Source organism: Trachemys scripta, chromosome 16, assembly GCF_013100865.1.
Source record: "Trachemys scripta elegans isolate TJP31775 chromosome 16, CAS_Tse_1.0, whole genome shotgun sequence".
NCBI lineage: Eukaryota > Metazoa > Chordata > Testudines > Emydidae > Trachemys > Trachemys scripta.
The window spans coordinates 16723906-16737213 of NC_048313.1; the positions used below are offsets into that span (position 1 = coordinate 16723906).

At 60.5% G+C, this 13308-nt stretch overlaps 2 protein-coding genes across 2 annotated transcripts in view; one reads left to right on the forward strand and one right to left on the reverse strand.

Moving 5' to 3' along the window:
* Positions 1-760, reverse strand: part of TRIR (telomerase RNA component interacting RNase) — an 8860-nt gene extending 8100 nt beyond the window's left edge. Inside the window, exon 1 of the mRNA XM_034791756.1 lies at positions 257-760. Coding sequence (XP_034647647.1) covers positions 257-544 — 288 coding nt within the window. The 5' untranslated portion in view covers positions 545-760. The remainder of the gene's footprint in view (positions 1-256) is intronic.
* Positions 761-1000: 240 nt separating this feature from the next.
* Positions 1001-9901, forward strand: GET3 (guided entry of tail-anchored proteins factor 3, ATPase). Its single transcript, XM_034791755.1, has 7 exons — positions 1001-1308; positions 2150-2297; positions 2881-3029; positions 4879-5029; positions 5412-5519; positions 8575-8772; positions 9258-9901. Exons 1-7 carry the CDS (start codon positions 1145-1147, stop codon positions 9387-9389), a joined length of 1050 nt encoding a protein of 349 aa, XP_034647646.1. The 5' UTR covers positions 1001-1144; the 3' UTR covers positions 9390-9901.
* The last annotated feature ends 3407 nt before the right edge of the window (positions 9902-13308 follow it).

The window sequence follows — 13308 nt, forward strand, 5'->3', positions numbered from 1 at the left end:
CGGTGGGGGGGGGGGGGAAAAAGCCGGGGGGGGCGAGGCGCGGGGGGGGGGGGGGGGGGGGGGGAGGGGGCGGGGGGGGGGGGGGGGGGGGGGGGCCCGGGGGGGGGGCGGGGGGGGGGGGGCGGGGGGGGGGGGGGGGGGGGGGGGGGGGGGGGGGGGGGGGGGGGGGCGGGGGGGGGGGGGGGGGGGGGGGGGGGGGGGGGGGGGGGGGGGGGGGGCGAGGCGAGGCGCGGGAAGCGGGGCTCCGGGTCCTTACGAAGCTGAGCGCGCTCCCGCTCCTCTTCTTCCCCTCGGGCGGCCGCTGCTGCTCAGTCCCGGAGTCCCCCGGGGCCGCCCCTGCCGCCGGCTCCTCCCCAGGCCCCACCGTCCCGGCGGCCGCTGCCTCCTGCCCCCCCTGGGCCGGCGCCTCCCGCCCCCGCTGCTCCGCCTCCATCTTGCGCTTGAAGAGCTCCAGGAAGCTGCCGTCGTTGGCGAAGATGTTGACGCCGCCCGGGCCCTGCGGAGCCGCCGCCGCCGCCGCCGCCCGTCCCCCTCGGGCCGCCATCTTGTCCGCGGAGACCGCCGCCGCCGCGCCCCGGGGGGTGTCGGGAAAAGCCAGCGCCGGCCGCGGGGCACGACGGGACGAGCCCAGCCCCGGGGGGTGTCGGGAGAGCGAGCGCTTTGCTGGCGCAAGGCACGCTGGGAGTGCGAGAGCGTCCCCGGCAGGGACGCGGGTGCCGCACGCGCTCAAGAGGAATGGCAGGCACCGGGACCAATGGGCGGCCAGATCGTGAACCTCGACTCCAATCAGGGGCCCTTTGGATGGAAGTGAGGCTGTCTGCGTCCCATAATCCAACGAACCAATCAGGGCCCCTCTCTTTAGCCCAATCACGTAAAGCGGATGTCGTAGGGACCAATCAGATGAGGCGAAGGGGGCGGAACTTTTCCAGGCCAAATCAGGGTGGGCGGGCTTGTTGAGTGACCCAGTCAGATGATGAGGGGGCGTGGTCGGACTGTACCACTGCTGTGGATTACGGGGATAGTACAGAGAGTGTGACGGAATAGGGCGGCACAGCTCCGTCTTCTCTAAGTGCGTGTTCGTTCTGTGCTTCCTCCCTCCGCGAATGGTCTGGCCCAGTACCGAGTCACGTGAGCCGGTTCCAAGATGGCGGCGGCGGCGGGGTCCGGCTGGGGGCCGGAGGCGGACGAGTTCGAGGACGCCCCCGATGTGGAACCGCTAGAGCCGACGCTGAGCAACATCATCGAGCAGCGGAGCCTCAAGTGGATCTTCGTGGGGGGGAAGGGAGGAGTGGGCAAAACCACCTGCAGGTGAGGGGGGGGGGTGAGACTGTTACAGCGGGGCGGAGGGGCTGAGAGCGTGCGTGGCTGTACCACTGTGGGGGAAGAAGGGGTGGCAAGGCCATCTGGAGGGGTTGGGATGTACCATTATGTGGGGGGACGAGGAGCGGTTGGGGGAGTGGCAAGGCCACCTGAAGGGGTTGGGAAGTACCATTGTGTAGGGAGAAGGGGGAGTGGTTGGGATCTACCATTACTTTGGAGAGGGAGGGATGACGGTTGGGAGTGGCGAGGCCACTTGGAGGGGTTGGATGTACTATCATGCGGAGGGGGGGGGTGAAGCTGCCTGTAGACGAGGCCCCATTAGACTGTACCATGGTAGTATATAGGGGGAATTGACCCCATCTGTAGGCTAGAAGGGTTGGGATGTACCATTGTGTACGGGAGGGGTGTGGGATTTACCACTAGTAAGGGGAGCAAGTGGTGAGATCGTTTGTAGGGGGTGGGATGTACTATTATAGCGAGGTTGGATGTGCTATTACTGTGGGGTGGGAGGAGAGTGTGGCCACCTGTAGATAAGGTTGGGTGGGATGTACCATATTTGCGGATGGGGGGGGACAACTTGTGAAGAGTGCTCGGGATATACCATTGCACCAAGGAACAGGTGGCTTCTACTGGTGCACTTGGTATGTACCATTATGCTGGGGGGGAGAATAGAAGAACAGACTATTTGTAGGGGAGCTGGAATCTACCATTGCACCTGTGGGGAAGAGGTGAGCATGCCCTGCCCCCATATCTCACGCCTCATCCCTCCAGCCCCATGGATTTTCCATAGCTGTTTCCCTTCTCATATCCATTGATTTGTCCCCCACAGCTGCAGCCTGGCCGTGCAGCTGTCGAAGGTGCGTGAGAGCGTCCTCATCATTTCCACCGACCCAGCCCACAACATCTCCGATGCCTTCGACCAGAAATTCTCCAAGGTCCCCACAAAAGTCAAGGGCTATGAGAACCTGTTTGCAATGGTGAGTTAGGGCTGGGGGAGGAGAGGAAGGGATAAGAGGATGGGTTTCCAATGGCTCATTCTGCCGTGTGCAGGGCTGGAGCTGAGTCTCTCAGTGCTTGCGCAGGGACAGACCCAGGAGTCCTGCTTCCAAGTTACCTGTTTTAACCACGCGATCAAGCATCTTCTTAGAATTGGGAAGAGAGGGGAAGAGTCCTGACTCAGTTTCCCTTGGTCCAGCCTTTAGCCCCCACTTCCCTTCCAGAGCCAAGAGTTAGAGTCCTGGAGTCCTGACTCCTAGCGCCCCACCACCACCACCACCACCACCACTGGACCCCACTCCCAAAGCAGGGACTAAAACCCAGGAGTCCTGGCTCCCAGTTCTCCCTGCTTTAACCACCAGACCCCACTCCCCTTCCAGAACAGAGAATAGAATCCAGCAGCCCCTGTTCTAACCCATCAGGCATTCTGAAATGTGTCTATCTCCCCTCTGTCATGTTCTCATGTCAAAGGCAAGAGCTGGTGCTGAGCCAACAAGTCTCCTATTGTTTGGACAGCGATGGCCACTCTTCCCTAAACTGCCCCCTTCTCCTCCCTTTCCCCAGGAGATTGACCCCAGCCTGGGGGTGGCTGAGCTCCCGGATGAGTTCTTCGAGGAGGACAACATGCTGAGCATGGGGAAGAAGATGATGCAGGAGGCCATGAGCGCCTTCCCCGGCATCGATGAGGCCATGAGCTATGCGGAGGTGATGAGGTGAGTTCGGCAGCCTGGCGCTGGCCCATGATACTTGCCTCAAGCGACTGGGACGCTTAGTTGATGTTGGGATGGCTCTGACAAAAAGGTGACAAGGGCAGGCCACCTATCGTAGGGGAGGAGAGATTGGGATGTACCAGTACTATGGCAGGGGGAGTTGAAGGGCAGACCACCTGTTGTAGGGGAGGAGGGGTTGGGATGTACCATTAGGGGGGGGAAAGGAGAAGGGGTTGGATATGCTGTAAAGGCAGGGGATGAGACCACCTATAGAGGAGGCTCATTAGAATGTACCATTACAGCACCGTGGGTGGGAATGAGACCATCTGTAGGTGAAAGAGGACTGTCTTCTGTATAGGTTCTCATACTGCACTTGTCACTGGTCCAAGCACCTTCCTGTAGTGCGTTAAGCAATGGGGCTGCACATCTGTCACATGGGGATGGGCCGGGCGGGTAAGACCATCGGCAAGGAGGTGTGTGGGGCGTACCATTATAGTCAGAAGGTGGCTACAGATCCTCAGGGTGGGTACATTTCCCCACCACCACCCCCATGGCGTTGTGCCCGGGACTGTGAGATCTGGGTTCAGCTGTTGGCAGGGTCAGAGCCATGACCTAATGGACAGGGAATAAACTCAAGACCTCAGTTTGGTTCCCAGCTCTGCCCGAGGCGTCTGGGACTGTGGGCTAGTGGCTGTGGCTGACCGGGCCTCGGTTCCCCAGCTGTAAAGCGGAGCTAAGAGCATTTACCTTGTCTGTCTCTTCTGTTTGCCCTGTGAGTTCTTCAGGGCACGGCTTGTCACACCGTACAGCGCCCGGCACAGTGGGACCCCGATCTCTGCTGGGGCCTCTAGGCTCAATTTATAATATCACAGTTATCGAGAACAATCCCAAAGACTTCTCAGCGAAGCATTTGGAAACGTAAACCGAGCAGAAGCAGAACCCGTTCCCTCCAGAGCACATAGTTCACCTGGGACTCTTGAGTATGGGAGTGAAATTCTAGGTAGCCAATCCCAGTCCAGATCCACCCCCATCTGACAGCTGATTGGCCACGGGAGACAGGAGTTGGGTGGCTCACAGTTCTGGGAACAGGTGTCACAAAATCCACCCAATGCACTTGACACCACTGTGCCAATTTGTGCCAAGCATGGAATGGACCACAGAGGTTAGGGTGACCAGACAGCAAGTGTGAAAAATCAGGATGGGGGTGGGGGGTAATGGGACCCTATATAAGAAAAAGATCCAAAAATCGGGACTGTCCCTATAAAATGGGGACATCTGGAACTCCCCTCTAGGGCAGGGGTGCCACTGCTCTGCCTGTGGGGGGGCTATCTAGGGGACTTAGTTATCCAGGTGTGAGTTCATTACAGTGTGTGTGTTTGTTGAGAACGAGCCCCTCCCCTGCACGTGGAAGAGCACTCTAGGCTGTACCATTACAGTCAAAGAGGGGAACAAGACCAGTTTCAGGCACGAGGGAGCTTTGGGATATACCATTTCAACAGGAGGCCTCTGGGATGTACCATTACAGCCCCTTGCGAGGACAGGGGACAAGACCACCTATGGAGTGGGGATGTTCTGGGATGTGCCATTACAGAGGGGTGCTCTGGGATGTACCATTACCACCTCCAATGGTGTAGGGGGGAGGAAGGAGCCCTCTGGTATATACCACTACAGCCAGCCAGGGAGGGGGGAGACTGGTTTGGGTCATGTGTAGTCTGGCACCTTTCACCAGCACTAGGGAGAAGGGACGGGGGGCACTCCAGATTATTGTGGGAATGAGACGAGGGGGGTTACGCTTCTGAGGCTAAGCCCCTGGCTCCCGGCCCTGGTGCTCATGTCTGTCTGGCACATACAGGCTGGTGAAGGGGATGAATTTCTCCGTGGTGGTGTTCGACACAGCCCCCACTGGGCACACGCTGCGACTGCTCAACTTCCCCACAATCGTGGAGCGGGGCCTGGGCCGCCTGATGCAGATCAAGAACCAGATCAGCCCCTTCATATCTCAGGTAAGTGGGGAAGGGAGCTGGGGAGCCAGTCGCTGGCTTGGGCTATGGCGTGGTTCTTCTCGGCAAGTAGCTTTCTTTCTAGATCTGGGTGGGGTTGGGCTAGACCATGGACTGGGTGTGCAGCACTCGAGCGCGCTGGCCTGGGTCATGGTGTGTCGCACTCAGCGGCTCTGATCTGGCCTGGGTCCTCATGGGTAAGGCTCTGTATCCCTCTGGCGTAAGTCAGGTTGGGCTTGGCTGGGGCTATGGGACACCCTGTCCTGGGGTCCGGTGGCAGAGCGTGCCGTGGGACTGCACCCAGCCCAGGGTGTTGGGCTCAGAGCGCTAGCTACTGTCCGGTTCTCTTCGCTGAGCTGTGGCGTTGCATCCCATCCCTCTCCAGATGTGTAACATGCTTGGCCTGGGGGACATGAACGCCGACCAGCTGGCCTCCAAGCTGGAGGAGACCCTCCCCGTCATTCGGTCAGTGAGCGAGCAATTCAAAGACCCGGTAAGAACTCAACAAGGGGGTAAGTGGCGGGTCCATCGTTGCCTCTTTTGGCTAAGGCCAGCCCCCACGCAGAATGCAGTGAAGACTGGAGGCACGTCGTGCTTAGACACTGTCACAATTAGTATCTGTCTGTATTCCAGTAGCACCCAGAGGCCCCGACCCAGGCCCCATTGTGCTGGGACCTACACTTATAGATCCGAAGGCTAGAAGGAGCAGTGTGATCATCTAGGCCAGGGGGTCTCAAACTTCATTGCTCCACGACCCCCTTCTGACAACAAAAATTACTACCCGACCCCAGGAGGGGGGACCGAAGTCTGAGCCTACCAGCCCGGGGAGGAGGGGGCCAGAGCTGAAGCCCTTGGGCTTGGGCTTTGACCCTGGGCCCCAGCAAGTCTAAGCGAGCCCTGGGGACCCATTAAAGTGCGGTCTCGACCCACAGTTTGAGAACCGCTGATTAGTCTGACTTCTTGTAGGGCACTGGCCTGAATTCATTCCTGTCTGAACTAGGGCAGAAAAACAGCCAGTCAGGAGTTAAAAATTGCCAGTGATGGAGGATGCCCCAGAGCCCTTATTAAGTTCTTCCAATGGTAAATTACCCTCCATGCCCCCACCTTTCCATCTGAATTGGTCTAGCTTTAGCGACCAGCTGTTGGAGTTTGTTGGGCGGTTCAGTCTAGAAGACAAAGCTCTATTATCTGTTCCCCATGGAGGTACTTGCAGACTGTGATCAGGTCACCCCTTAAGCTAGCCCCGTGAATTGAAAGCACACCAGCTGTTCCTGATGAACTCCGTGTTCCTGTGTAGCTGAACCCACTTTGAAATCTGTTGTGATGGGCTCAGATCCAATCTTCACAGCACCCGTGTGAGGAAGGGGGGGAAGCACCTGCCGCATTTTCACATGAGGCCCGGAGAGGGTTAAATGATTTGCCCTGGGCTCTGTGGCAGAGCGGGCGGGGGGGAGGAGTCTAGTTTCTGGAGTCCCAGGCCAGTCTACACCCAAAACTTAGACCTAGCTATGTCACACAGGGCTATGAAAATGTCACGCCCTGAGCAGCGGAGTGAGATCAACATGGCCAGCCCAAGGGAAGGATTCTTCCATTGACCTAGCTACTGCCTCTCAGAGAGGTGGATTCCCTACGTCCAGGGGGGAAAACTCCTTCAAGTGTTAGTAGCCAGGGTTGGGTAGGGAGGGGAGGGATCTGACACCCAGACATCTCAGCAGGCCATTGGTGCGCTTGACGTTGGCTTTCCCCTCCCTTTGGACAGTGAAACCGGACGGGTCAGTTTGACCCTCTCAGTTGGTCAATTTCTAGCTCTCAGGCACTAGCCCAAGGCTGTTTGTGTTACAAACAGGCTTTGGAGAAAGGTATTTGATACAAACTGGAGTCCCACAGAGTTGAAATGTTAATTGACAAGAAGCCCTGGGAGAAGACGCCGGGCCTGATTCCTGGTCCCTTGGTTCTTGCACATGGGACAGGGATGAAGGACACGGCTTCCGGTCACTTTTGTGCTCCCTGCGTTCTTGGGTACCCTGTAGGTGCAAGTTAGAGCGGACTCGAGGCTGCTCTAGTTTGTGCTGTGATTCCTATGGGCCCCGGGAAGCAGAGAATAGTTATAGGGCATAGGGTTGCCAATTTTGGTTGGATGTACTCCTGGAGATTTCATCACATGACATAATCATTAATTAAAGACTAATCTTAATTCCTGGAGACTCCGGGCCAATCCTGGAGGGTTGGCAACCCTAATAAGGCAGCGTACTTCATCCAGCCCCCCGACTTACACAGAGGTGTGCATGGGCGGGGGGGTTGGAGTTTCTACCTTTTTTAAGGCCCCCTTTGGGCTGCTCCAGCAGTGTCAGGCCTGGTACTGCTAACGCCCCGAGCTACAGTGAACCCAGCCCCACCAGTCCCTTTGCATTCCTGCAAGGCTGCTGTGGAATTCGCTGCCGCGGGGGGGCCCCTCCTGTCTGCCACCATCTGTCTGCCTTGAAAAGAAAAGGGCTGGGGGCTTCTCGCCCATTAACACTGCTGCTCCCAGCTCTGGATGCTGCAGGGCAGACCTGATTGCCTGCTGGGGACAGGCAGGAATTCCCTCTTCCCACCCCCACACGTGCACCCTTCTCTGATTTAACCTCAGCACATGGCTCAGGCCTTGGCTACACTCGGGAATTCACAGCGCTGCGAGGGAGCGTGCAGCGCTGCAGGCTCTGATCACACTGGCCTCAGTGGCAGGGGAGGGGGCAGGGCGGTTAGGACCCCCCCACACACACAGATGAGGATCCGGTGAACCATTGGTGGAATCGAGCGCGGCAGCAGTGATCCTGGGCTAGAGGAACTGGTGGGTCCCAGCCTGGCAGCGGGGATGGGACAGGGGGCTGGGTGGGCCCGTTGATCTAATCCTCCCTGGGAAAGCTCTTTTCTTCTAAAAGCGACTGAGTGTATTTATTCGGCGTTTCGCCCTAGCGCCCAGGGTGCTGCTGCTGGACAGACACAGGACAGACGGACGGCCCCCACCCCAAGGAACTTCCCAGCCGAGCATAAGAAAAGATCATTTGAAATCTGCTCTTAGGCTCGGCTGTCCTTGGCTTGGGAGCCTGCCTGGCTTTTAAGTTCCCTTAACAAACACTTCACTTCCTGTGCGTTGTTTCCTGCCCAGGCTCCATCAATGACATGGGTTTGGGGAGAAGGTTGCATACAGAGGTGAGAGCCTCATTAGCATTGTCCTTTGCCTCCCTTGGGAAGGGAGCATGGGCTAGTGGGTAGAGCAGTGGGGACTCCTGGGTTCTGTCCCCAGCTCTGGGAGGGGAGTAGGGCCAGTAGGTTAGAGCTGGGAGCCAGGACTCCTGGGTTCTCTCCCCAGCTCTGCCGTTGATGTGCTGTGTGATCCTAGGCAGATCTCTTCCATTTTTGGTTTCTCATTTTCCCCCCTCTGTCAAATGGGGGGGCGCGCACACACACACACACACACACCCGTGCGCTGGGGTGGGGGGCCTGGGAGGGCCCCGAGAACAAGAGAAAAAGGGGCCCCCCCCCCCCCCCCCCCCCCCGCCTGGCAGGAGCAGACTACCTTCATCTGCGTCTGCATCGCTGAGTTCCTGTCGCTCTACGAGACGGAACGCCTCATCCAGGAGCTGGCCAAGTGCAAGATCGACACCCACAACATCATCGTCAACCAGCTGGTGTTCCCGGACCCCGAGAAGCCCTGCAAGATGTGCGAGGCCCGGCACAAGATCCAGTCCAAATATCTTGACCAGGTAGGGAGGGGGCTGGGCAGCTGCCCCCTGGACCCACCCCTCTGAGTTCCCCCTTCCCCTGCCCCTGAGCTGGGCTCCTTCTGGCCGCCTTTACCCCCACCCCCGGGGCTGGACTAGGCTCCTCTGGCATGGGGAGTGGAGATCAGTGGGTACAGACGTGTTCCTTTGTTACGGCTTCCGGTGGCTCCTGGAACCCAGGCGTCTGCCAGCCCAGCCCTGGGGGCCTTAACCTGCTCTGCTGCCACGTGAGGCCCGGCACTGGCGGGGCAGCTTGGCCCCCTACCCTGATCCAGCCTCTGGCTCTGCTGCCCAAGGCCAGCGTGTGACACAGCTTGTCAGGCCTCAGCCCGGCCACGGAGCCCGTCGAGCAGAGACCCAACGGCCGAATGGGCCCCCGGAGCCTGTGCCCCCTCTGGGGTAGAGGAGGAGGCGGTGCTCCCCGGGAGGCTGGTTCTCTCTCATCTCTCCCCACCCCTCCCCCGCAGATGGAGGACCTGTACGAAGACTTCCACATCGTCAAGCTGCCGCTGCTGCCCCACGAGGTGCGAGGAGCCGACAAAGTCAACACCTTCTCCAGCCTCCTCCTGGAGCCCTACAAGCCGCCCAGCGCCAAATAGGGACGCACGGCCGCTGCTCCGGTCTGGATCATTCCACTTTGTCAGTTACACACCCAGGCCCCGCCTCCCCTTCCCCCCCACCCCGTAGCGCACAATCCTTCCTGCCCTGTCTGTCACATGATAGGGAGGCTTGCAGTCAGCAGGGGGGGGGTCGTATTTATTTCCCCTTCCAAGGAGGGGCAGGATCTCTCTGCCGCAGGCAGAATACTGGATTCCCTCCCCCCCACTTAACACAGCCTCCTCCCCTCCCCCCCAGGTAGTCTCAAGGCTGCATTAAAAACCAGCAATCACCACGTCCTTCTCCCCCTTCCCTTCCATAGGGGGCTGCACCACTACAGGTCACTTGATGGGTCCCTCATCTCTCCCCTCCCCTCTTTCTCCCAGCGTGCTCTGCTGCTCCCCCCCTCGGTGGAGGGGGTTCTCCGGACGCTGGGAGGCAGAGGGGGCTCGGCCAGGTGTTGTACAAAGCCGAGGCCCCAAAGCTTAAGGAAAAAAGTGTAAATAATAATAAAAAAAAAAAAGGAGAGGAAAGTCCGGCTGTGGGGTGTTCTTGGGTGGAGGGGCTGGGACTTCCCGGGGGTGGGCGATGGGCTGCAGATGGGAGTGGGGTGCCCCTTGGCCCAGCTCAAAGCAGACGTGGGGGGCAGCGGGGAGCCTCTCCATGGCAGAGCCCACGTGGCGTCCTGCAGGGTAGTCGCTGTGCTGTGTGGGGCACTCAAGCCGTGATTCGGAGGTGGTACTGTGTAGGGGTTAGAGCAAGGGATGGGGCGAGGGCTCCCTGGTTCTGGTCCCAGCGTGGAGAGGTGTGGGGTCTAGCGCGGGGTTAGAGCAGGAGCACGGGGAGTCAGGACTCCTGGGTTCTGTCGCTCCCCGATGTAGTGCAGGGGGGCTAGGGAAGGACAGTCATCCCTATGTGGGTGCGCTTGCTCTATTGACAAGGGGGCTGGCGGGGAGAAAACCAACCCATGGGACTGCTGGGGGAGCAGGGCCGGATTCTGTCACTCCATCCTTGCATGTGGGCTGAGGGGGCAGGGCCTCCTTGGTGTTCCCTGTATTCTGGGCCCCAGCATCACTTAGAGCAGCCTCTGGGCTGCTCTCGCTCTGCACCTCCTGTGGTGGAGAGCTGGCCATACTCTTCCACCATGCTGGCTGGGGGTGGGGGCGTTCATAGGGGGCTATTCGCACCAACTTTATGACCCCTGCAGTGTCCTGGACAGTAGTACTCGGAGCTGCCAGCTTCTGGGCTCAGGCCCTGGGACTTGAATCCTTCGCCCAGCGTGGAGGGGGATGCAGCTTCCCATTCAAGCCTGGCGAAGGCAGGTTGGTCCCCTCAAACGTGTGGCCCCCAAGCTCCAGTCCTCAGTGGGGGGGCCTCTCTACCCACTCGAGAGCTGTAAGGATGTTCGTACAGCGAGGTGGACAACGATTTCAAGTGCCAGGCGGGAGGCCAGACCCTCCGACAGGATCCCCCTGCAAGGGCTGGGAACGGGGAGCAAGCCACGGTGCTGCTGGGCCCCTCAGGGCTCTGGGGTTCCCTACCACCCCCTGCACTGCAGCGTGAGCCCGCATCAGTCTTCATGGCTGGGGGCTGCCTGGAGCCCCCAGAAAATCCCTCCCCCCTCCATGGATTTGGTGACCTGGTTCCTTCCCTCACTGCAAAGGGAGCAAAACCCCTTCCGAGGGGGGCTGTCAGACTGGGGTGACCCCTGGCTTGAATCCAGCCCCCTGGCAATTGCCTCTGCTTGGTGGCATTGGACCTGGGGGGTGCTGGAGGCTGGTATTAAACTGTGCTTGGCAGGGGGCTGGGGGCCTCCCCCATGTCCCATCTCTGCTCTCCTGCCCTACCTAGGCACTGGGAGAAGGGGACCAAGCGCCTGGCTCTCTGATTCCTCCCCAGCCGCATGAGGCCCTGCCGGGAAGCTGGAGGGGAGATTGCACCAGCCTTATCTCGAGGGGCTTCAAACCAGGGTCACTGACAAGAGGGTGGGTCTTGTGGATAAAGCCAACAGTAGGAGGCAGGACTCCTGGCTTCTATCACCAGCTGAGTGGGGTCTAGTGGTTAGAGCAGGGGGCTGGGAGCCAGGACTCCTGGGTTCTCTAATGAGGTGGGGCCACGGCTGGGCTCGGTGGCCGTGTCCGAGCCTCCCAGACTCTGGCTGTGCCGCTGCCATCTCTGCCCGCCCTGTGCCCGGCTGCAGCAGGGCTGTGAGGCGTGAGCGATGTGCTTATGAAACACGAGGGGCCCCGTGTGCGCCCAGGAGGGGGGTTATGTAAGTCGCTCCGCGCCCGTGTCTGGGACTTGTGTCTGCCCCAGCAAGGGGCTGGGGGGGCTCATTAGCGCTGACCCACTCAGCCATGTGTCTCCAAGCTGCCCAGTATGGCGGTGGGCACCTGCACTGATCTTAAAGGGCCAGTGTCCTGCTCCATGGCTGTTTCCTGTTAGTGCATGAAGGGGGGGGGGGTTCAGAGCTGGGGTGTTGACTCTGCCCATTAGGGGCTGCTCCAGGAGGAGAGTGGGGTCTAGTGGTTGGTGGGGGGGCTGGGAGCAGGACTCCTGGGTTCTATCCCAGGCTCTGGGAGGAGAGTGGGGTCAAGTGGTGGTGGGGCCGCAGGACTCCTGGGTTCTACAGCCATCACTTGCAGGGGTGCTCGGGCTGCTAGCGCAGTACCAGCCCCGCTCCCATGTAGTGGGAGTCACACCTATCCCCCCCCCCCTCCGCTGCCCACCCCACTGCCCAGCACGGCACAAGCTGCCACCTCCTCCCTTCCCAGCCCGTGGCTTTGCAGACAAACAGCGGCGGGGGGGGGACTGCAGGCAGGTCCACGTGCCAGGGAGGCGCTGGAAGAGGAGACGATGGGGGAAGGGAGGGTTCATGCCTGGGTGGGCGGGGGGGGGGCTTGTATCAGCCTCCGGCCAGGTGCTGCCCTGGGGAGCCCCGGGGACCCCTGCCAGCCCCAGCGGGGGGAGGGGTTGAAATGTGTTGCTCTGGGGCAAGGCTGAGCTCACCTCGCCCTAGGCCATCAGCAGGGAGCCCCCAGCCCGCATCGTTCCCAGCGGGCAGGGCTGATTGGGGGGTGGGGGGGCGGGCAGGCAGTGCTTAGCCAGGTATGTGCTGGGTTTGCTCCACCGCCCAGCCCCGGCCCACGGGCCCCACAGCTGCCTGTTCATGATCACCCCGGGGCCCTGCTCGCTTGGGTCACACCTGGCCAGGGGCAAAGGGGAAGGCCTGGCACCCCCCTCCCAGCCCCCCCTGCTCCAACCACTAGACCCCACTCCCCTCCCGGAGCTGGGGAGAGAACCCAGGAGTCCGGGCTCCCAGCCCCCCCTGCTCCAACCACTAGACCCCACTCCCCTCCCAGAGCCGGGGAGAGAACCCAGGAGTCCCGGCTGCCCTGCATTTCTGGGAAGGGGGTTTGCGTAACTCTGGGGAATGTGCTGGGGGCTTTGGAGACTCCGGGCTGGAGCAAGTGCATTGTCTGAGGTGTTTGCCCTGCCGGCCTCCCCCCCGCAGGAATCAAACCTTGGGGGTGTTGACTCGACAAACAGAGCCAGGGAAGAAGCCAATAGCAGAAGGGAGCCGCTTGCCTCAGGTCCCCTGCCGGGGGCGGTGGGGGGGGGGGGAGAGACACACACACACACACACTCCAGCACCTCCCATGCTCAGCTACTGCGGGGAGGCAGGACACCTGGGTTCTCGTCCCAGCTCTGGGAGGAGAGGAGTTGGATCTAGTGGTTAGAGCGGGTGGGGGTGGGGTGAGGGGCTGGAGATGGGAATAGGAACAAGGAGTCCAGCCCCCTACTCTAACTCTGACCCCACTCTCTTCTCAGAGCAGGACCTGACTCCCAGCCCCCCTCCTTACTTGCCCCACTAGCCCCCAGAGCCAGGGATAGAACCCAGGAGTCCTGGCTCCCAGCCCC